Source organism: Stegastes partitus, unplaced genomic scaffold, assembly GCF_000690725.1.
Source record: "Stegastes partitus isolate 25-593 unplaced genomic scaffold, Stegastes_partitus-1.0.2 Scaffold314, whole genome shotgun sequence".
Classification (NCBI taxonomy): domain Eukaryota; kingdom Metazoa; phylum Chordata; class Actinopteri; family Pomacentridae; genus Stegastes; species Stegastes partitus.
In genome coordinates this window covers 1-23,855 of record NW_007578045.1, presented here as the reverse complement: position 1 = coordinate 23,855, position 23,855 = coordinate 1, and the positions used below count along the sequence as shown (strand labels likewise).

The 23,855-nt window shown below is 43.2% G+C and overlaps 1 protein-coding gene across 2 annotated transcripts in view; it reads left to right on the top strand.

Annotated features, from left to right (window-relative positions):
* LOC103358468 (calcium uniporter protein, mitochondrial-like) overlaps positions 1 to 23,340 on the top strand; it is a 58,218-nt gene extending 34,878 nt beyond the window's left edge. For both annotated transcript variants that reach the window (XM_008283449.1, XM_008283448.1), the window contains exons 3-9: positions 14,009 to 14,072; positions 16,659 to 16,829; positions 17,217 to 17,321; positions 18,259 to 18,419; positions 18,950 to 19,153; positions 19,805 to 19,921; positions 20,134 to 23,340. In XM_008283449.1, the coding sequence (XP_008281671.1) occupies positions 14,009 to 14,072; positions 16,659 to 16,829; positions 17,217 to 17,321; positions 18,259 to 18,419; positions 18,950 to 19,153; positions 19,805 to 19,921; positions 20,134 to 20,214 (903 nt within the window). In that variant the 3' untranslated portion in view covers positions 20,215 to 23,340. The remainder of the gene's footprint in view (positions 1 to 14,008; positions 14,073 to 16,658; positions 16,830 to 17,216; positions 17,322 to 18,258; positions 18,420 to 18,949; positions 19,154 to 19,804; positions 19,922 to 20,133) is intronic.
* Positions 23,341 to 23,855: the final 515 nt, after the last annotated feature.

Sequence of the window (23,855 nt, the reverse complement as noted above, 5' to 3'; positions counted from 1 at the left end):
CCCGAACTCAGACGCCAACATCTAAGCCTGACTGAATCCTGCAGCGAGGAAGAGAGGAAATAGGAAGGAACAATAGCAGTGGGAGGTCGAGCAAAGGAAGAGGATGAGCAAGACGGAGAATCGAATCACATTCAGGCAGGAATCGAGGGGCGACGGCGGCATAATGAGCATCATACCGATGATGAGGATTAAGATTGTGAATGGGAGCATGAGGCCAGAGAGATATGGAGAGCGCTTTGTCAGAGCATGAGGGAGGTTGTCGAGCTCGCTTCAATTTTAGGTCATGATGTCATTTGGGAGGATGAAAAGACACAGATGAGAGAGGGGAGCTGGAGGCGAGACAAGAAGGAAGGAAGGAAGGAAGGAAGGAAGGAAGGAAGGAAGGAAGGAAGGAAGGAAGGAAGGAAGGAAGGAGACAATATTTAACAAAGTCATCATGAGCACAGCCGTCTGGTCCACAAATAATATCGGCCGACTTGATTCGACGCTGTTTAGCATTATCAGTTCTGTGTGGTCTGTGAGTCAGTGCGATGCGTTCTCGATGACTCCTAGAGCTGCTGGAATAGGGGGGTCGTCACAACGCACGCAGGCAGGAGGTGCTGCTCAGAACCCTTTGAGATCTGAGAGCCGGGGTGTCTGTTTATTTGACTGCTGTGACTTCCATTCCCTGAGCCCTGCAGGTGGGCAAAATAACAGACGGTTCACAGAAACTGGCCCACTTTCAGCAAACTGTCCAAAGTCAGTATGAGAGTATAGCTGCTCCCCACACGGCCCCACGGCACCGGCCCTCTGAATATTTGATGCCTGTTGTGAATGGCCTGGAGTGAAGCTTTTGTTGATATTAACAATCTGACAAATAGGACCCAACAGAAAACGACCTAGGCCTGCTGTCTTTCTAGGAATACAGTATTTCTCGAAAAATCATCTTGTGAGCAATCATCCGTAAATAGTCAGCATTAGGTCATTTTTATACTGATCTAATTTAAGGATGCGTTACATTTGATTGCAAATATTTACGATGGCGGATGCTGACATAAAATACAATGCTTTTCAAATGTACCCATTTACAATTCAGCCTACACGTAAAACACGCCATATTAATTTTTATATACCATCTTCAAACAGAACTGTAAACCTTTATCTTGGCATGTGTTGTCTGCCTGTCAAATGTTCATTTTGGGTCGATTTTCAATTTTAAAGCCATTATAACCAACAGTGATCTTGGGATTAAGCAGACATCACATCACAATGTGTTACATGAAAGCTCAATTTTGCATCTTTACAAAATGAGTCACAACTTTTCATCAAGTTTTGTCAATGTGTAGTGACACAGTGAAAACTGTTTCACATCATCACTTTCTAAAACAGTTAAAGCTGAGGTCTTAAGTCAAGTTTTCTCTACTGTTAGCTGTCATAAATGCTCGCTTTTACTACCACTCTGTGATAAAGATCAGTAAATACTGATTTAATCTTTCCACGGAGGAACATTCACACTGCTGTACTCTCGACTGCATCGTTCCTCCACTTCTCACTTCCATTTCAAAATAGGGGCCATCGGTTCAGCTCTATTTATTATATTCTCTGGCAGAGGAAACATTATTTTCCTTCATCATGTATGCACATTGAAAAATGACGTAGTGGTGTAGATGGAGATGTCTGTGTCACCTTCGAAACCAGGATTTCGCTATTGGCAGAGATGCCTCAGCTGAGCCAGCCAGGCAGACAGCGTTGGCCTCTATGCGCCCTACGTTCCTCCACTGAAACCCCCTGCCATCCAGTCTGAGGAGCAGCTGGTGACTGTGTGGAGGAGGCATATGGTGGTCTACGTCCTCTGTAGGCCTAGAAGAGGGCTGGGTAGTCTAAGTGGCCTTGGTACAAAGTGGAAACTGGCAACCAATGTGTTGGCCAGAAAACTGGTTATGGGTACAGGCTGAATAAAGAATCGGACTTGGAACTCATCATAGTTAGAAAGTGTGAAATCATTGCTTTTGTTACATTAAATGTCCACATGAGGTGAGATATGAGTTACTACGAGCTGTATGAGTTGGTTGTTGTTCTGTAGCTTTCTTTCAGCTCCTTGAGCAATATCTGGTCTTGTCTGACTGACATTCATTAACCTAGTTTGTGAACATCCCATATGTCTACATGGACCACAGCAAAGTAAAACCAAGACAGACATGCTGACACAATCAAGAGAGCACAATTCTCTGAATTCAGTTTTCCAGACTTTCTAGTGCCCTCTGTGGACTATCCACTGATTAACTGAGACAGCTAATGCTGCAGAATGATAGCTGAGTACGACCAGGCATTGATATTCTGGGCAGTTTTAGCAGCTTTTTTTCATGGACTTTGTTCTTTCGCGACCCGAGTCATGTTCATGGCATGGAGGGCCAGAGGAGAGACACTCAGAGGGAAACCACAGTTCCTCAATAGAAGTGTTCCCAGGCTTCGCTCCATAAATAACCGATGCAGCTAGGGGGGAATTCATAGCAGTTCATGAGATACGGTACGCTGCCCCGATTGTCACCTCGCATGCACTCAGAGAGCAGAATCACAAGGATCCAGGGTCAGCCGTGCATCAAGGGAATACAGCTAAAACACTCTAATAGCAGTTTTTGACCATTTATGGAAGCAGCTACATAATGATGTGCAAATTGTGTTATTGCAACAACCTCAGATCCTCTTGTGGTTCTCAGTATGCAGGAGGAGACTTTATTATCTATCTGACCAGGTGGATCGTTTCACAGCCTGCAGGTTAACACACTGGTCTGTCCTATTAGTCAAACAGTATGGACAAAAAACCCAGCGTGCTCCGTCTAGATTAATAACCACCTGGCTGCTTGGAAATTTAAATGGACATTTTCATTGTCGAGTTTCACTTCATGTTTTGTCTCAGCTGACATTTAATCAGACGGGTCCTCACCTGAACAAGCCCAATGAAAGCTTTGTGCCTCTTTTACTTTTTCAAATAGTCAAGACTTTAGAGTTGAGGGCGAACGCTGTTGATTAGCATTCGTGTAGCTGCTGTTGTAAAGGAGAGGTGATGGTGTTGCAAACTTAGATTTAGGGCTGTTAATACCAATTGTTTTAATTACCGATTAGTCTAATGATTGGATTTTGCAATTTTCCAAACTGTGAGTAGAAAAAGTTGAGGGGGGAAAATGTAAGACAAAGACACTGCTTGGTGACAGCGACATATTCTGCAAACAGTGTAAAGCCAGGTATTGTAGTTCGTCCTGTCTATCACTGTGGTTAACAATTGGAGCTGCAGCAGTGACTGAGACACAATGGTTTCAGAAGATAATAAGATATTTCCATATTGTGTGTCAAAATATGTACTTCTTTGAGTCATATCTCATTCAGTTCTGAACACAGAGACATGATGTGCATATTTTGAAGATTCTTTGTGACAGCGTTACTCCAAGGAGTTAAATGTCAGATATCCAGAATCATAGAAGGATGATTTTCCTCATAACTCCAGAGCTCAACTGGGAGTTGTCAAGTTTTTAGGTGTTCGTCTGTATTCAGTGATTGCTGTCTGTACGTTGATGGGTACGTTGCAAAGAAGAAGTGCCAAGAGCTAAATGTAGGCCAAAAAACTATTTCAAATTGCAGCCCAGAGCGTAACTCACGAAACTATTGTACATAACCAAAGCATTATGGGAAGGCTGGAGGAGCAGTTGTCTTTAATATATAGTCTGAAAAACCAAACTCCTAATTATTGTGTACCGAATGATGAGAAATGTGCTTGGATTGTGGCTTCAACAGCAAGATGTCAGAACCTGTTTTGCAAATAGATGAAGCTGTTAGTCTACCACCATGAGGTGAGTGACAAGGTACTAAGTTTGTGTGTCTGGCTATTTGCCCAAACATAACTTGGGGGATGAAAGCGCGGTGCAGAGATGAAGCAGCAGCAGAAGGAAAAGTGGAACATCTTGCACCCCCAAGCATCACTGTTGAGAGATAAAGTGGTGATGACCCAGTACTAATGCATGCTCTGAACATTATATTTTATTCAGTGTGGGTTTTGACAAGTGATCATGAACCCTGAATCCTAGAGGGAATGTGTTTGCCGCAGAAAATCGTGTTTTGTGCCTCTTTAATGGAACAGTTGCAATAATATGAAAAAATAAGCTTATTTTTTTGACATTCGGACAAGCAAACACAGGATCTCTTTGACACGGTGCTGATTAAAGGTTGTATTCTTGAAGAACAACAAAAGGGCTTAAATTTTTCGATCACTGCTTGAACATCAACATGAATAAATGCAACGTTCTTCTGTCGAAAAAGTACCTGCACCCTTGGCCTCAGAAACTCGCGTTGCCACCTTCAGCAGAAATAACTGCTATTTTGAATCACGCATTTGCAAAATGTTTCAAAGTTTTCAGTTTAAATCCTCCACTTCAACTGGAGTCAAATGTTGCCTTTTTTTGACCAGGCCACTCCATAACCCTCCTTGGTGGATTTGTAAATGTGCTTACGATCTTAATCCAGTTGAAAGGTCCACTTCAGGTTCCACTTCCACTTTCTGACAGATGGCCTCACATTATCCTCAAGCACTCTTTGAAATGATGTAGAATTTGACTAAATCAATGACTATTTGCTGCCCAGTCTCTGAATCGATGAAACTAACCCAAACCGTAACATTTGTCAGTGCCAGGCACGTCTACTGTTGATGTGGCCCAACTGCTCCAACTTGAATTCTTCTGCTTCAGAGCACGCTATTCTAAATTTGCTTAAATGTCAGTTTGTAATATGTGGATTTGGTTTCAAGCTTTTTTCTTGGCACGCCTCCCATGCAAGTTAAATTTGTGCAATGTCTTTCTGTCTCATTGTACACGCTTGCACTTTGACACCGACAGCTGCGAGAATTACCTGCAGGTCTTTGGTGGCCTCGATTTTTTTGTTTTTCTTTTTTTGCATTAAATATTCACTCTTGCACGAGCAGTCGTTTGAAATCACTGCCACTTGTGCATGATTTTCCTTAAGTGGATTGATACATTTCATGTAATTTGTAAATCCACAAGCCTCAGAGAGCTGATTAGAACATGGCATGACAACAGTGCACAGTTTACCAGCAAAGAGTACATCAGATGCTAGAGGTCAGAGATTTAAATAAGCCGGGTTACACCTGTCACTCTCGAAGCAATTTCCAATCATTGGAAACTAATCTAATTCCCCTGATTCTAATTTCATAGATTAAATGATGTGATAAAGGTAGTTCTTTTTTCATATTTGATCAGTTTTTAATTTAATTAAATTGTCCATATCAATTTTGTGTGCAGTTTGTTTGAATACATCACATTTATTTATCGCTGCTGGTTTAAGGAGGATCGAACGTTTACTTGCTTAAATGTTAAAAAAGTCAGTTTGCATTGCATACGCTTTCCGTTTTTCCATAACTGCATATCTGACATGCAGATATATTGCCATTATGACAGACTATCCTGTAGCCAGACATTTGCACGAACCTCTGTAGAATATAGCTGTTTCTCCATTGCCTAAAGCTTCTTCAGCAGGAACAAGCAGAGCAGTGGCCACAGAGGAGCACTGCGCTGTCTTAGAGAGAACAAATGGGAGCTACTTTACCTCTCAATTCGAAACAAGTGTTTTATTTCCCGCTATAATTAATGCATCCAGAAAATAGGTGGTGCTTTGGCAAAATGTAGCGCTGCTCTCAGAGGTGTCCTCGCAAAGAGCACGAATATAATGATGGGACGTATAGATACTGTGCATGGAAAGGAAAGGATTCCCAGTGCAGTGGTGGGGATGGGAAGATACAAAAAAATGAGTAGAAGGACTGAACAGTGCTTATTCAGCAGCATTGATTGGTTTGTGATGTGAAGGAGCTGCAGACCTCCACCTTTTCACACTCTTGAAGCTTAATCGACGCTGATCGCCGAGATCAATGTGTGTGTGTGTATTTTGTGCAGGGGCGAGGCTGGATTTGAATACGTTCCTCAGATGCTTGTTCACGATTACTTTCAAGAGAAGAAAGTTAGAGAAGGGTGACGGAAAACTAAAAAGAGAGCAAGGAGAGGTTCCATTGTCTAGTCTGCTACAGTAGAGCCTGAGTGATGCGTGACTAAAATTAGTACTGACACAAGCAGCTAGTGCCATCTGGTGTATGAGCAATCAAAGAGGGCCTCACTGTGCCTGCAAACTGACCACACACATATATATACACACACACACACCTACTGTATATATATGAGTATTTTGTATGGCTTGTTATCTGTGCAAACACAGTTTTCAATTTCTGCCCTGCTCTGATCTCAAATTGTCCTATACAGTGCAGATGTTGCACCTCAGCTGGACTGAATCCTTCGAGGAGCAGCATTGTGAAGCACAATGGCCAAGCGCTGCCTGACTTCTAAGCACAGGCGTGAAAGCCTGCACTTCTGTTTAATAATGCATCATGTTCCAGCGTTGTTGGTCCCAAGGAGGGGAGCAGGAGTGGGGGGTGGCTGTGGGTATGATGGTCAAACTGGTCCACGTGTCAAAAAAAAAAAAAGGATTCATTCACAGCTGAGATCTTATCCTGTGGATCAGGCAGGCCATGAGCTGCAATTAATTCATCAAAGCATGTCCAGGTCCTGAAAGGCAATTTATTGAAATGGAATGAAAGATTAAGTTGGAATTATTTATATCTTGCTGTAACTGGTTTTGGGTTTTGATGTTTTAAATAGCCTAATCAGGGGAAGGTTGTTTTCACTATCAACTCTGCATTGCAGTGGAGTGATCAGATTGGTGTGCGGGTTTACGTGGGGCACGCTGTGCTCTGTCACGGCTTCCCTCTCAGCGCGTAAGTGGAGATTACTTAATACGGTGGCATCCAAGAATGTGACTGCAGATTTCATATCTGTTAATGGCTTTTACCAGGCGAGGAACACAGCTGAGAGAAAAGGCAGCGTTTTCTTTCCCTTACATAAGCTTGTCAGCGCTGAGGCGTTAAAAAAAAGAAGAAAAAAGACCGTGATTACTGTCACAATGTTCTCAAATCCACTTTCTTCTGTAGTGATTGCTGAGTGCACACCTCATCTAGGTGTGTGTGTGCTTTTGTCTATATTTGTGGGAGGACGGAGGACGAGGGCGTGTGCCTGCAGCAGATTGTGAGTGTGTTGAAATGGGTGCAGCTGTGCTTTTTAACTTGTTAACCCCACAGAGGGGAGACGCGAAGGGCTGAGTGGACAGCACCTCGCAGAATAGCGAGAGAGGAGGTGACACCTAGCACAGCAGCCAGATAGAAACTGGACTCATCAGCTATACCGCACCCACAATATGACCTTTACCTCCCAGCTGAATAATCTATAAGACATGAGGCAGCAACTTTGTTTTTTACCGTTTAATACTTTTCTCACTGCATCGAATTTATCAAGAAAAAATACCAAGCTACTTTTTTTTTTGGCTCAGACTTCTAAAGAATGGGGTTTACTGATTTTCATTTCTTTTATATCACTGTGAGCTGACCATCTTTGGGGTTTGGACTGATTGCCTGACAAACGTCGCTTCGGGTTTGGGGAAATCCGCCGTGTGCACTGTTGCACACAATTAACCAGTCAATCAATCTAAAGATTAGCATTAATTAATCTGAGGTTTAGGTTAATCATCTTATAGACTGCATTGAAGATTTTGTATATTAAAATAATTGTTTAAATTTTAAGTTGCATTCGTTGTAAGTATTAACAATGCTCACATTTAAATATTTAAATAAACATTTGCAAAATGGTTAGTTGTTATTCAAATATATGGTTAAAAAAATTGAGAATACTGCAAATTGCTGGAAATAAGAGCAGCAAGAGAGAGTTTTTAAACAGTCCCACTCAGCAGTCTCTAAATGTGCTATTAAAGGGTAATAAAACCAGAAACACAAGGATACAAAAAATAAAACTCATCTCACTGGGTTAACGAATGAGATCATTGTCCGCACACATTCCTTCCAGCAGGTGATAAGATAGTAGGTGCAGTGCATTTTCAATTTAATAGCTCATAAACCTCATTCAGCTTCTCTAACAAACGGCACGGAAACGGTCCTCAAAGTTGAGTCAGCGGGGCGTCGCAGCTGATTGTTGGTGATATACTGCAAACACTGTTCTTTAAAGGGTCCATTTATGACTAAAAAAAGAGCGGGTGGATCACGGGTGGTGGAAATGGAAACATATTCATCCCTCTGTTGTGCGTCGATACTTAGTGATGTGGAGTTTTTGATTTTATAGCAATCAGGTTTTCGGGGTACATCTCTTGGGTAAAGACAGGATGCATTCAATGCAATGTCTGTCCCGTCCTCTAGACTGGTTTTATATTGATCTCTCACATGATGTATTCTACATACTGTGACCTGATGTTGGCCCCATCTTAACCATGCGCTTCAGCTTTGTCTGTCATGGTAGCATGATGGAGCGCCGCTTCTCCTCCTTGACCCTCACCTCGCCTATCAAACGATTTAGTCGCAGGAAAATTGATCCTTGTGACTTTGATTGTAAATCTATCCTTACTATATTACTTCTACCAGTAAATGGAGGTAAAGAAATGGAATTGGAATAAATATTTCAAGCATGTCTGATATTATAATATTAAAATGTCATTTAGATGCATGTGAGCTGCAATGTCCAGAATGCTCCGTCGGCATGGACTGAGGTGTAGATGAACCTGTTTAGCTGTGAACCACTTCGTGAACGACTTGGTGTGTGACTACCCACGTTATCTGGTCCGTAGCCGTGACCCAGGACAGGGCATTACCGCATAGATGGATGCCGTCACTGTGGAGATAAACGACAGAGGTTTCCACTTCCCCCCAGAAGGGCACCATGAAATGGGAATTATGTCAGCAACATTATTCCTCAGTACTGGTGTCAGTACTTACACACACACACACACACACACACACACACACACACACACACACACACACACACACACAGACTCACTTTAAGCCATTCTTGGCACCCGTAATTTCCCTGCAGTGTGTCTGGAGTTAAAAGGATGTGTTCGGAGGAAGAAGAGGTTTTTAAATTGCTGTGTCATTTTGTGTTCAGGTTCAGCCATAACAACAAAGCTAAAAGCAGCAGCAGCAGCAGCAGCAGCGGTCCGTTCACAGCTGTGATTCCCAACCGGGGGTGCGTCATTGTATTCCAGGAGGTGCTCCTGTGGTTGTTACGGTGTATGTGAAGAGACTGTAGGGAGAAAGAAATAGGAAATTGTGATTTAAGAACATGTATGTGGCTGATGTGTTTGCTGTAAGAGGGAGTGAAACTAGTTTCCAAATGAGCAGAGAGATCCAAACTGTTCAATTATTGGAAAAATGTTCGGAATAGCTGAGTTCATCTGACAGGCCGTGGGTGTACGACAAAAACTGTTGTGTCCTGCTCATGTACTGTATGCAAATTAGGCGTTTGTGTAGTCAGATAGAAAACTTAACATAACAAGACGTAATACAGTTTGCCACTTTGCAAACAGCTCTTAAAATAACCCAGTTTCTTGACTTTTTTCTTTGGCTGAACAACACTGGGGCTGGCGGTGGTTTAAATCCACCCTCAAAGCAGCTCTGCTAACAGTTTATGAATCTGTGCGCCTCAGCCGGAGGAGGAGGAGGTGGAGGAGGAGGAGGAGGAGGAGGCTAATAAATCTTGCACGTTTTTCCACATACATAATCTAGACTGAAATGAGAACAAGAATATCATTATGCTGCTGGAATTTAATGCAACAAATTGAAACGGTTGAAACATAAGGGAGATATTGATAATAGGCAGAGCTGCAGCAGTTTTCACTCTCAAAGGGTGACTGTTGATTCCCACCCTGGTATGTATACAGTACGAAGGTGTGGTCTTTCCTTGTATGTGTGTGCTACACTGTATGAGGATGATTAATCACTGCAGATCAATATAATGCCTCTTGTATGTGTTGCTGCGTAATGTGAGAGCAGGCAAGGACTCGATGTGTAGCACACAGCTGGGACAAAGAAGCCTTTTATTTTCCCTAGCCTATTTAAAAAAAAATAAAATAAAAATGTTTTCATCTTGCACAGCATATATGGTGTAATCTACTGTATCTCGGCTTGCTGTGCATTTACTACGCTGGAATTGAGATTTTAAAACATGGAGTGGTTCTTAATTGGAGGAAGATGCACACATGCACACATGGGATATGATGAAATGCAGCGGAAGTTAAAGCGCAGTGCAGATGAGAATTGAAAGGAGATCAAACCAGCACATCAGGATTCAGTGTGAGTTAGACGGAGATGAGGGAGGGAGGGAGGAAGGGGAGAAGGGAGGGAGGGAGGGTGAATTCGAGGGGCAACCCCCCTTTCTAGACGAGGGATTCCTTTACTGCAGTGATCAGCAATCCTCCCCTCAACCTCCCCTCCTCCCCCTGCTTTTCCCTCTCGCTGGTGGCTTTCTCGTTTCAGCACCCTCCCTGTGTTTTCTCTCCTCCTGCCTCGGTTTCCCTTCATCCCCTCCTTCTCTCTCTCTCTTTCTTACCACCCTCTCTGCCTCACACACCAGCACTACAGTCACGTTTCGGTGGGGAGGGATTGTCTGCTGCAGGGTACAGTATATGCAGCACATGGTTAGAGACGCAAGCGCACTCGTGACTCACACCGTTTTACTCCAGCCTTCATTTATCTCTATCGCTCCCCTGCTGCTCCTCCATTTATCCTCGCGTTCTTTTCCTCCTCCGTCCCTCCGCACCTCTTTCTCTCCCTCCTCCAGCTCATCTGTCCATCTCCCCACCGTCATCCTCGATGCCTTCCTTTCCTTTGTTTCTCCCGCTCCCTTGGCCGTGTGACATTGATTCCAAGGTTGCTGTGCTATTGACTGCTGCTACGCTGTTAAATATTTCAGGCAGCATTTCAGTGGCTCTGTGCCGAGGGAAGGGAGGAGCGGGGGCTTTGCTCAGTCGCTCTGCAACTACCACTGACAAACAGGCTGGTGAACAGACGGGTGGACACACACACACGCACACACACATGCACACGCGCCACCTGCAAACACACAGAGGTACATTCACACGTACATGCCAGTCTGCAGATGGACGTGCACACGTGCCAGTGCTATATTTGCATATGTTTGTGATGCTGCCCTGTGTGAGGGTGCGTGGGCTGGTGACGGTGATGTTGTGGGTATCTCGATGAAATCTTTCCTCTTGGCTTCAAACAGCTGAAGTTAATGAATGAGCGAAGCAGTGCTGGACTGCTCTCTGCAGACTGTGCAGTTATTTCAGACCAGCCAAAACTCCTTTCTCAGCACGTTATCTGATCAGCAGTCTAATCGCTGTTTGGGCTCTGCTTGGTACGGCAATTGGTATTCTCATTTAGGACACACACACACAGGTGTTGGTGTGGCTAGTTTTCTGAGGGCCTCCAATGACATAATACACTCCCCAGGCACTCATTCTAACCCTCGCCATCAGAATTAAGTGCCAAAACCTCACCTCACCTTAACTTTCACTTTAAAACCAAGTGTTAACCCTCTTGACAACATGAGGACTGGTCAAAATGTCTTACTCTGATGGTTGAAAACTCAAACTGGTTCTCACAGTTATAGCTGAACAAGCACACACACACAACCTGGAGGTCCTGCATAATTGCTGCAGTGGTGGCATTTGTTTTGACAAATGCTTTCAGGCTTCTTTAACTTCTTCGTTGATATTCTGCGCATTTCCCAATGTTGGAAAAGTAAAAAAAAAAGAAAGTTGAGTTCTCAAAAAGTTTGATTTGCTCTTGGGGATGTAATAAGACGAGCATCAAAATAGCGAGTGCTCAGTGGGGCTTCCATCTGTGGACCCTCACTGAGCCTCTGAAAGGTGCGGTCTGTGTTGTGTTGCATTGCAGATGCCCCGTGAGAACAATATTTCTGAAAATGCAAAATAGAAAGTGAAGTTGAGGTCCAGGTTAGCAATTGATCGCAAATTAGCATCAATCATGTTCTGCTATTAAAACAATCGCAGTTTTCATAGTTGCACATGCTGGCTTTGGGGGCAGTTAACTGTCAGTGTTTCAGTTAAGTTATCCCCTCAACACTTCTGTCACTTGTACCAGCAGTGGTCTGGCTTGTTTGAACTGTCTGACTGTAAGCTTTGTCCGTCTGGATGAGACAACTCTGGAGATTGATTGGCAGTCACATTCCCTGATTGACAGCGGGACAATCAAACTGCAGCGGTTGATTGGCAGCTCACTCGGAGCTTCTGTGTCTCAGTTTGATGCTGGGCTTACAGGTATTCCCACTGCAGGATCTCTCTAACCACTAAATATTTTTTACATTTAAGTTGGGAGTTCTGTCAGTCACTGCAAACTTTCTGACACGGGCTGCCTCTAACAAACCTGAAACAAACTACACAAAGCTCTGAAAATGCAAGACAAATCTGCAGAACTGTGAAACATGAGGGCCTGTGTCGCTGAGTTGGCCATGATATCTGTACTGTTGACTAATAATTAAATCAAGTCTAGCACAAGCTGTGCTACCATTTGCTGGCCATCCAGTATAGAAGGGCTGTGATTAGATTGTGATTGAGTGGGTGGTAGTTGTGTGGCCTTAAACCAGTAGTGATAGTAACTATGATATTTTAAAATGTGTCAGTAATGATATCATGTTAATAATACACTTGATAATATTGTACATAAGTCAATGCCAATACTATCTGATGGACACTTCTACACATGAACATTACAGACTTTCTCTTCATCTTCATTTTAGAGTAATTAATTTGCAAAAAAAAAAGAGACAAAGCACACAATAAACAAAGTGAAAGATGATAGTATTTTTTATAGATATTACATTATTATCATTATTGTGAATTCTTTTATTGTTTCATGAAATTCAAATATGGTGACAGCCCTAGCAGATGGCTATCCACAAAGCTTCCACTTAACTCAGTTCTACAGGTTTAGCAAGCATCTGTTTGCAGTGACAGCATATATGCGTATAAGCGCACACACAGTAAAACTCCTCTCCGCTCTGCTCTCCGTAACTGCCAGCGCAGAAACGTAAGAGAGACACTGTGAAAGCTCTGAATCTCTGCTGTTGTGGTTCGCCGCAGTGAGGGTCAGAGAGTGTGGGCATATCGTTAATCTGATATCACAACAGTTGTACACGCAGCATCACACTGCTGGAAGCTGAGCACCAGGCAGCCAGGCCGGTTTTAAAGGCAGGGGAGAACGACGTCCTCTGCATCTAGAAAATCCAGGGTTAATGGATGTGTGCGAGGTTCAGCGGTGATGCATGTATACAGTGTACGCATTCACTAAGCAGCACTGCAGTGTCACAACCCACACAGATCCCGTTGCTAAATATGAGAGCCGGTCGGCAGGAAAAACAGAGGCGCAACTTGTTTGTGCCTGTGCACACAACCAAAACTGTAATCAGGAAAAGTTGTGTGTTCCCCCCTCTGGCATTTCTGCTGGCTTGATTTCCGATGTCTCATCTTCACCCTCATATGCTCTTTTTAAGAGTGAGAAGATCTGACAGTCGTCTCATGCCCAAGGCTCGATCGCAGCTCGCCGTAAAATGAAACAAGCTCTGCAATGTGACATATGTCTGGTGCACATGGACAGTCCTTAGCTGCATACAGCTGCGACAAACAAGATAAGGGTTTCCCCAAACTCTGCTCCTGTGTTTGCTTCCTCTCACTCCCTCCAGTCTGTGAAACAAGTGGAAAATTCATTCTAACCTACACTGATGTTACTCAGTCTGCAGTTGGCTGCCTTTTGTCTGTGTCTCCCGCTGTGGTGTTTTCTTCCCAGTGGTGGCTTCTTTGTGTGGATACTGAATATTTCTCTGACTAGGAAGTTTAATCTTGCCTTCTTGGGTGTGGCTGCTATAAACGGGAACAAAGGAAGCCATTTTATAACATGATACTCTGTCAGTCTTGAAAATAATTAGATGAGTAAATGGCATAGATTAGGGAGGTGTCGTGTTCCTGAGTGACGCACAGTGGCCACTGTCACCTGAGAGGACACCACATGTCAAGCTGTGAAAAACCAGCATAACCCTTTTGCTCTTCCTCTCTGCAGGTTTGGAGGGGCGCCCCCTCATGGCATGGCCAGAGACTGTTGTGTTCCTCCACTGCTCCAGAAGGTAAGCCTTCACCTCCTCTCACTCCACTCACCTTGCATGCTTCCCACCAAATGCAGGAGCTGTTCTTGTAGCAGATTTAGTTTCTCACCATGTGAGCTATAACCGGGGTTTCCCTTTTTTAAAGAAAACCCACAAAACCACCCCCTGCCTCTTCTCTCAGACAAGTGAAATCTGCACTGGAGCGAAATTCTGAATTGATCAGACAGCAGAGGCTCATTTGGCGTTAACAGCCAGTAGTCATTAATATGGAATCTGTCTCGGGGTAGCATCTGCTTGTCTGTGTGAAAGGCGGGAGGGACGGAGAGCGGGAACAGGGGGAGGAAAGGAAAGGTAGGGGAGATGAGAGGGGGAGGCAGCAGCGTTGCAGAACAAGCTGATTTGATTTTAAAGTGAGCCTCAGTAGCTGTAGGATTGTAACAGAGATAGGCGCAGGATCCACACACTTTTAGCAATGTGCCTCTGATGACAGGATAGCAGAGGACAAAGGGAACATGTGCAAGAAAAGAGCAACTCAGATACTTGAGGCAAGGCTTCAAAGTGTGAGTGTGACAAAGAAATACTTGTAAAATGAAAAGTCTGAATCACTGTGTCTTTGAACATTTGCAAGACACTCCTGAAACCAGGCCCAGCTGAGGCTGCCTGTGCCAGCTGATGATCCTTCACTCCTTTGTGTGAGCCAGAGCAGAGATCTGCTGATTCACTGCAGTGGCCCTGAGCAGGAGGCAGAGTTTTTGGGTGCAGCAGCAACAAGGCAGCTTGGATCATCTTTTCTATGGACCCGCAGCCCTCTACGTTGATTCATGGTTCTGTCATTAGAGGCCACTCAGTAGGATAATGGTATAAGCTGTGCAGGCTCATTATAACTATAGTTTGGTCATGGACCAATAAAGCTGTATTACAGACCGTTATTAGTATGCGAGAAAGTGCCACTGAGCAAAACAGGGACTCAGCTGTCTGGGACGGAAATGACTTATGTTAGTGTTGAAAAACAGCTTGTACAGATGACACACAAACTCAAAATCATGAAGTCGACGATAATATCGGGAGTGCATTTTGTTAGTCCCAGGTGCACTGATTCATTCCATCTTCTTTTTTTATTTATTTATTTTTTTGCTATTATGATAAACCAAAACCTGTCAAGGAATGAATAAATCGCGAAAAATTGCAATGTGAGCCTCAAGGGCTTTTTCAATTGTCAGTCTCACCACAACGACATCAATTAGACGTCTTTTAAGACTTTCTGTGTGAATAAGAAATATCAATATTTAACATCAAAGAATCAATGACAAGCCTGCGAGGCAAAGGTTAGCAGAATGAATGCTGTATTGATTTTTAGGAATGGATAGTCGAAAGAAGGCTTCTTTTGGCACAACAGCAGTAGTTGTGTATTTCTGTGTTTACTATACACCCCTCAGCACAAACAATAAAACTACCTGCCTAATGTTCTGTAGGTTCCCTTAGTGCCGTCAAAATAGCTCAGACACATTGAGGCATGAACATGGATCTTTAGGGGTGTCTTGGAGTGTTTGACAGCATGGCGTTTGCAGCAGATCCTTTGGGTACTGTGGGTTACAGGTGGCATATTTCTGGCTTGTCGTGGTGCATTCCGTTTATGCTTGAATAGACCGGATTTGTCGAGTTTGAAGGTCAACACCTTGAGCTCTTGTTTGTGTTCCTCAAGCCATTCTGGAGCAGTTTTTGAAGTGTGGTGGGTTCATTGGGGATCCTGCTGCTATCAGGGGAGTGCTGCTGCCATGGGGGTGGCGTGCTTGGTCTGTAGCAATGTTTTGGTTGGTAGACCATGTCAAAGTAACATTTACGTAATATTAGGACCCAAAGTGTCCCAACAGAGTGAGATATACTCCGATTTATATTTTCTTCCATGTGTCCGACTACACCGATGAATGATATGTAGTGATGCGTTGCTATGTGAAGGTGCACTAAATGAGACTTATCATAGGATTTACAAAAAACGATCACATTATTTGCTGTTTACATATTGTATATAATGTTTACAGTAATGAGAACTTACCAGATAACATCAGTCTGTAACTAAATATTAAAATTATGAAAAACATTAATTGCAGCATCCTATGTTGTAAACTAAATCCAGCAGAGATTCTGGTAGCATCAAAAACAGCTTAAACTAAGTATCAAATTAAGTATTGTTTGTAATGTTCTCAGTTTGGCAGATTTACTATTGAAATCCTTCGACAGGTGGAGCTACTACGGTACTGTTCCCTACTGATTGGCACACTCCTTTGTGTGGTCAGTTAAAATATTGCTTCACTTTTCGGGAAAAGTCTGATTTAAGATGGCATCAATAAAACCATCTGGATATCAGATCCTGCAGTGTTTTGTCAGTTATTTTGTTGGATCCAAAAGTCACACAAGCATTTAAATCCCAGCAGCATGAGTATATTTTTATATATTTTTACATGAGTAATGCTCCTTACATAATCTTCCTAAATTTTCTGTTTTTGTTTCTGGCTCACTTTTGATTTCGGGGTATCATGTTATGTTTTTTTTTTTTTTGCTTGTATTACATTTGTCTCACCCCTGTTTTCTTTTTTGTGACCCCTCCAGAGGTGACAGTGGTGTATCAGAACGGGTTGCCGGTGATCTCAGTCAGTTTGCCATCCAGGCGAGAGCGCTGTCAATTCACCCTAAAGCCTCTCAGTGACTGTGTGGGAGTTTTCCTGCAACAGCTCCAGGCAGAGGACAGAGGCATCGACCGGGTAGCCATCTACTCCATGGGTACGCTCACCAACACAAGAATATGCACTGTATCTGTTTGCCCTCAGAGCATTACACCTATACACGTCCCTACATGCTTTCAAGTGTTCTGTTCAAGTGTATTTTAAGGCTGTTAGGTGTTGAAGAGTTGGCTTTTTGCCAGAATTTAATATCACTGCATTCATCGTGAAATGATTTTTCAGGCCATGCTCTGCTCAGGGTTCATTATACAGGCACAACTTGTACTGAAAATCTTACTCTTCATGTGTAAGTGCTCTTGCTTTCACCTCTCACACTAATAACACTCCGGCAAGCCTGATTAAAGAGAGGTGAACTGTGTTGGAAGTGGGTACCCATCAGCGTTCCATCCTTCTTAATGCCTTCCTTCCCATTTGTCTTCCTCTCCAGATGGAGCAAGGGTTGCCTCCTCCACAGGTATAGACATCCTGCTGCTGGATGATTTTAAGCTCGTCATTAATGACACCACACACCTCGTGCGGCCACCAAGGAGAGGTGAGAACTGGCAATAAAAAAATGGCTGAGCCTGTGCTGTTTGCTCTGAGTCATTCCCTCACAGGGTCATAACCACTAAGAGGCAGTCATGGTTTTTATTTCCAGCATGCGGGTTGTATTAAAGTGAGTCTTGGCGATAAAACAATAGCGATGGGAACCAGCGGCAGGCACTTCATCCATAGCAATAAGGAGAGATTTGAAAGAATGTTTGATGGTTTCACTTAAATGCATTAGATGCAAACCGTCATTAAAGCTCTTAAAGAAAGCATAAAGTTTGGTTTTATGAATGAACCTCAATAGTGCTTCTTCACTGGCTCCTACACAGCATGTCATACCTTGATAGTGGAGCCCATTTGCCCTTCACCATAGCTTTCATGCAGGTCTCTCGAGGTGCGCCAGTCTGCAGCCTCCTGGGCCTCTCCTCACCCTGGTTCATGCCTGCAGACTTTCCCTAGTGAAAGCTTTGGCTGGTTGCCCTTGCGAGACGGGCTTCACGGTCTAAAAACACCCCTGACTCTGTATCCCCCACCACATCCGCCAAAGTAATGCACTCCCAGTGGTCTGCTTAGAGGACTGACAGACTAGGGTTGGGTTGATGTGGACGTTTTGTCCTGGTCACCCTCGGTAGACTTGCTTTCTTTGTTTAAGGTGTATCAAGATTAAACAATTCCTTTATAATTGCTATTTTTTTTTAAATTTATGGGTAAGTGTATTTATAGGTGTGTGCGTTCATCAATAATATTATTATCTGTGTACCTTGATAAATGGGCTGAAGGGCTTAATTTAGAGTATGATGATTAAATTAAAATGAAATCTTTTTTTTCTCCTGTTTTTTTTTTTTTTTAAACTAGAATAAAAATGTGTCAATATAAACTGAAATAACCCAATTCATTGTGATTTTATTTTCAGCTGTATTATTCATTTGTGTGTCTTTCAGAGATGCTGCCCCATGAGGAGGCAGAGAGGTTGAATGATGTCAAGTTCCTGGTGCAGCAGCTCTACACCACGCTGCGCATCGAGGAGCACCAACTCAGCAAAGAACGTGAGCTGATTGGACGACTGGAGGACCTCAACTCTCAACTCCGCCCCCTAGAGAAGGTTTACTTCCCTTTTGACAATACTGAAAATTTTTGTTTTTTGCTTTTCGCAAGACCCTCAAATTGCCAAAAGTTTTTGGTTTTTTTTTTACTTAGTAAAACCAATGTGTTCTTGCAGTCAAATTATGCCCTTTCACATTTTTCCATGCAGGACAAGACCAGCTGTAGATGCTCAGAATATTTCAGCCCTGTCTGTATTTCTCCTATTTTATTGTGTCACTAGTGTAAAATATCAGGCATTTTTATTTAGCCTATAAAAAAAATTGCTGCACAGTTGAGCCATCCTGGATATGACTAAGTGGCTATCAAACCTTTGTTATCCCTGTAATGAGACAAAACGGTTTATCTTGTGATAATTAAGTCATAATCTGCAGACAGGAACAGTTGCATAATATTTTTGTGTGGAAAATCCATAATGTGATTTTTATTTTTTTTTCCTTGTTTTTTCGCTAGATTATTCTTAAATGATACCTTCTGGTGTTCTGCTTGTGAAGACAATGTCTGAGTGCTTTCTTTATACCTTCTGTACAGGTGAGGGAGGAGTTGAGTCGGAAGGCAGAGCGACGCACCACCCTGGTGCTGTGGGCTGGCATGGCCTACATGGCCACCCAGTTTGGCATCCTGGCCAGGCTGACCTGGTGGGAGTACTCCTGGGATATCATGGAGCCTGTCACCTACTTTATCACTTATGGCACTGCAATGGCCATGTATGCCTACTTTGTTCTTACACGTCAGGTAAGACAAACGCTACAGATATACTACAAATGTATATGTGCGTATAGTCACGTGTGAAGTCAAGTTTGAGGGTAAAAAGCATCTTCCGCTGCTGTTTTGGTCGCTTGATCGCCAAAAAGCTGATCAACATTAACTGTGATATTCAGTTAAGCCACCTATTGAAGAAAAAAAAAAGCTAACTCTGATTGGAGCTTCTCAAATGTGAGGATTCACAACTTTTCCCTGCAAACTCCCGGTGGGAGAAAATAAGTTACCTTGGACTCAATGAATCTGTGAACACACTGGTTTGTGTTGTCGGCACTTTTTTTTTAATGCCAAATAATGTGTGATACATTAGTCAAGGAAAGTGTTGTCCAAAATTATTCAGAAACTCTTTTAACAACCAGACAACAAAGCAAGACAGTAATGGGAAGTCATGGTATTTTCAAGGTTTCAAAAGTATGATCTTCTAACATTGTTGCCCTTCAGAATTGAATTCAGCGCTCATAAATTACCACAAATTTCCGACTCCAAGGACATGGAGTCCATTTGATGTGGAATTTTCTCAGCTGTGTGATTTGGCCCCAGGACTGGAAAGCAGAACATGGAGGATATCTGATAAACTGGTTCCTCTTTCAAAGTGCTCTATCTGTGTCTCCCCATAACCTGCAGGAGTATGTTTATCCCGACGCTAGAGACAGGCAGTATCTGCTGTTCTTCCACAAGGGGGTGAAAAGGACACGCTTCGACATTGAGAAGTACAACAAGCTGAAGGATGATATTGCTGAGGTACAGTTGCTTGGTGAAAGCTGGCTGTTTTGTGATGTAAAATGAGAACTGCAGCCAGGCACAGGGGATTCACAATTTTTTTTTTTTTTTCAGTTCAATACTTGGATTTGTAACAGCTGCACCATTCCACACATACTTTCGTCTCATGTTTTCCATCCAACGTTCCCTCCCTCCCCTTTCTCCCTCTCTCTCTCCCTGTCCACCCTCTCCAGGTGGAGTTGGATCTGAAGCGTCTACGGGACCCACTCCAGCTCCAGCTCCCAGTTCAGCAACTCACCGCCAGTAAAAATTGATGGGTAGAGTGACTCCCTCCTCCGTCAGCTCCTGCAACCCCCTTTCCCCTTTTCCCTCCTGCTGTCCGACACCCCTCTCTCTCTCCTTTTACCCCCCCGACTTTCCTCAGACTCCGCCCTCCTCCTCTCCCTCCCACTCCCAATAATCCCATCCCTTTATTGACTGTGGGAGTTAGTTTTTTCTCCTTTTTTTGTTTCTGTTTTTGTTTTTATTTTCCTGACTGAAATCTCCAGTTGGAATTGCAAGTGAAAACCGGCTAAAAGATGACAAAAAAGAAAAAAAAAAACAAGGATGGTGAGAAACCTGGGAACTGAAAAACCTCTCACAGCCGAAGGATGTTGAGGACGATGAAAAAGGAAGATGATGATGAGTTGAAATGGGCACCGTGGACGTGCCTCAAATCTTCAGAGGGACAGCCTGCAGGTAACTCCAGGGGTGAAATGATCCCACCTCTAGACACTCCAGGACAGGGAACACGCAGAGGGGCAGCCATTGTTGAGTGTGCATGTGTGCGGGACTTTTAGGCTACACTGGGACACCGACCCTGGCCACTCTGCAGGTCGACACAGCGCTGTAGCCCCGCTTCCTCTAGCAGCCGAACTGTCAACACACACACACCTTCTCTTGGTCGGTGCAGGCTCCGGGGGACAAGTTTACAAGGAAGTTCTGACTGCAGTCGCACCTTCAGGGAGACCTTCGTTTTCCTGTGGCTGAATTCTGCTGCCTCTCCCTCTCTGAGCCACGCCTCCTCCAGGTGACAGACAGCTGTCCTTCCCAGTGTGACCTTTGTCAGGAGCCCATCTCCACTCACAGGATGCAGGAATGACGACGCCTCATTTCCTCGTCCTGTTGATGTCCTGTAGCTGCCCGGCCTGCGCAAGTATGAAAGTACTACCGACAACAACATCACTGTGTGTTCTTTTATTCCAAAAAAAATATTTTGGCACTTTTTATTTTGAAAGCCATAGTATATTTGTTATGAAAAAATATAAATATATATGTATACAATCAAATAAACCGATGACCAGAGGCTAGTTTCTTTCAGTGGGGGGAGGAGCTCTCTTACAAACGTCATTTCTCGAGAAACTCATTTACATCCTCTGCAGATCTCCTGCCATAAAAAACCGCCCGCTGCACACACTTTCTCGCAAAGAGCAGTACTCTGTATGCATTTAATACCTTGAAGTCTTCGTGACAAATGCACACAATATATTTAACAGTAACTACGCTCCGATTGGATGTAAGGCTCCTGTGCATGGCCACCAAAGCCGGGGGATGGGGGGGAGACGGAAACAATGTTGAAACTAAATCAGGGTGAAAATGGCTTTGATTGGAACTGACTGCTTTTGAGCATCACAGAATATCAACGCGAATAACGCTGGCTTGACCTCTATAATCATCTCACGAATGCGAAGATTGCTGCAGAAACATAATGACAGGGTTCAAATATTTAGTGACCATTGCCTCAGACAAAGCCACAGGCATGTTATATATTTGATCAGCTGAATGACTTTTTAAATAACGGACCAGAGCGTTAGCAAATTGCCTGCAGCTCAGTATCGCTTTTCTGAATATCATGTTTTTTTTACCTTTCCAACTGAGGTTTCCAAGTGAAAACGGTATTAATAAGTCAAAGGCTACATCTAACAAAAAAAAAAAAAGGTGTCATGGCATTGAGGTCGTAGAGGTTTTTTTTCATCCTGAAATTAAGCCAGAGTTTTCTCCTCCCACTGCTGCTGTAACGCCCCTTCCCCCCTGCTCCCTCGATGGCAAGGCAGGGTAGACTGCATGCTGTGGTATGCCCTCAGTAGAAATTTGTGAATGTGTAGGAGCATTATTGCAATTTTGTACTTAAATTGGACACTTTTCTTTGCCACATCTAGCTGAAGTCTCATCCACATCGAGCTCAAGTCTCACCTCCTCCTCCTCCTCTTTAAATCAAATGTTATAGAAGCCATATATTTGTGTTCTTTTTCATCTTTTTTGTTGTTGTTGTTTTTTTTTAAAAATTGTTTTTGGGATGGTCACCAAATAAACCTTTATCAGCTTTACATAGTTTTCTGTTCAGGGTGAGGATTGGCGGCCCTCTCTCCGGTCCCATTTATCTCTCTGAAGAAGTTCTCGAAATCCAGTTTTTTTCGCTCTGAACTGCTGTAGATCACCTCTGCAGAGGGGAAGCACAATGACATTGACGTCCCCCGCGCACACAGTAGACTCCAGTTCATCATGTGCTCGTGTGCGAACAGCTGGCTGAATCCTGCTGAGGAGATCATTGTGTTTAACTGCAGATTTTATATTAAAATGCATGATTTTCGAACAAATCAAAAGTTAGCCATGCAGATCTCGAGTCAGGATTTGGTTTAAATCTGTTAGTGTGTGTGTGTGTTGTCCTGTGTGCACGTGTGTGTGTGCGCGTGTGTGTGTGTGTGTTATCTCCAAGGAAAATGGTGCCTTTTGGATCATTATTGATTAACTCTATAGACAATGTAGCAAATTTGGTAACGATGAGAGGTGATTAGAAGAGACGGTTGGCCTTGTTTGGAACAAGGCCATCATATGAAGGATGGTTAAATTTGAATGTTTAGAAGTGGAAATCAATTTTACTGTGTGCCATGAATGTTTGTTGAATCTGTGTGCTGGGGGGGCAAAGTGCAGATCATCGTATTCATGAATCCTTTGCTAATAATTGTTGCTCGTCATAGGTGCAACAATCAGTTCTGCCCTCATCCCGCCTCATAGCCGTCATTCAGCTTTAAATTCAGTTTTTCTGAATAGACCAGTTCACACACACACACACACGCACACACACGAAGAGAAAACGGTGTTTCCTTGGAGATGTACTGTGGAAGGTGATCGAGTTCAGGCCTCTGTTTGCAGTCCAGTCCTCCCCTCTGCTGTTTCTACACTTCTCTCCATCATCACCTCTTTCATTCTGTCACACCATCCACCGTTTATTGCCTTTGGGTTTGTTTTTGTTTGTTTTTTTCTTCTTGTTTATTTTTTAAAAACAAAAATATATCAAATATAGGGAAACTTTATTCTAAAAAGAGGGTGTTGCATGAATGTATGTTTACATGGGAAATTATGTAAAAATAAAAAAAAATAAAAATAAAAAGATTTATCAAAAATAACTGCAAAGATAATTTAAGAACGTTGTTTGTAGAGATTCCTAGTTATAAAGGGCAGTGGACAGGGCTGCGTCTTTAGAATCTGCCCTGCCAAATCTGATTTAAATCCCAGCCAACCAAATGCTCAAACCTCGCTCCCATCTTCACCTTATTTACTCCCATAATCCTCTCCCTTAGCGTCCATTCATACTCCCCAATAAATGGAAAAACACCCTCCATCCACAGTGCACCTATAAAAGAGGCTTTACAACCTCGTGTCCTGGATTTGAGTCCAGGGGAAAAGTGTCAGGTGCACTCTTTTAGCATATCGGGGAACACCTCCAGTTCTTGTACCCCCCCCCCCTCTCTCTTGTCTTTTTGCATCGACCCTCAGCCTTTTTTCTCCAAAGACGCATTATTATTATTATTCTATATTTTGAATGTGTGTTTAAGTTTTGAATATCTTCTTTGCGTGCACTTAAAATACGACATGTTTCAAATGCCTAAAGAGTGAAGCAGAACATAGGATTGAA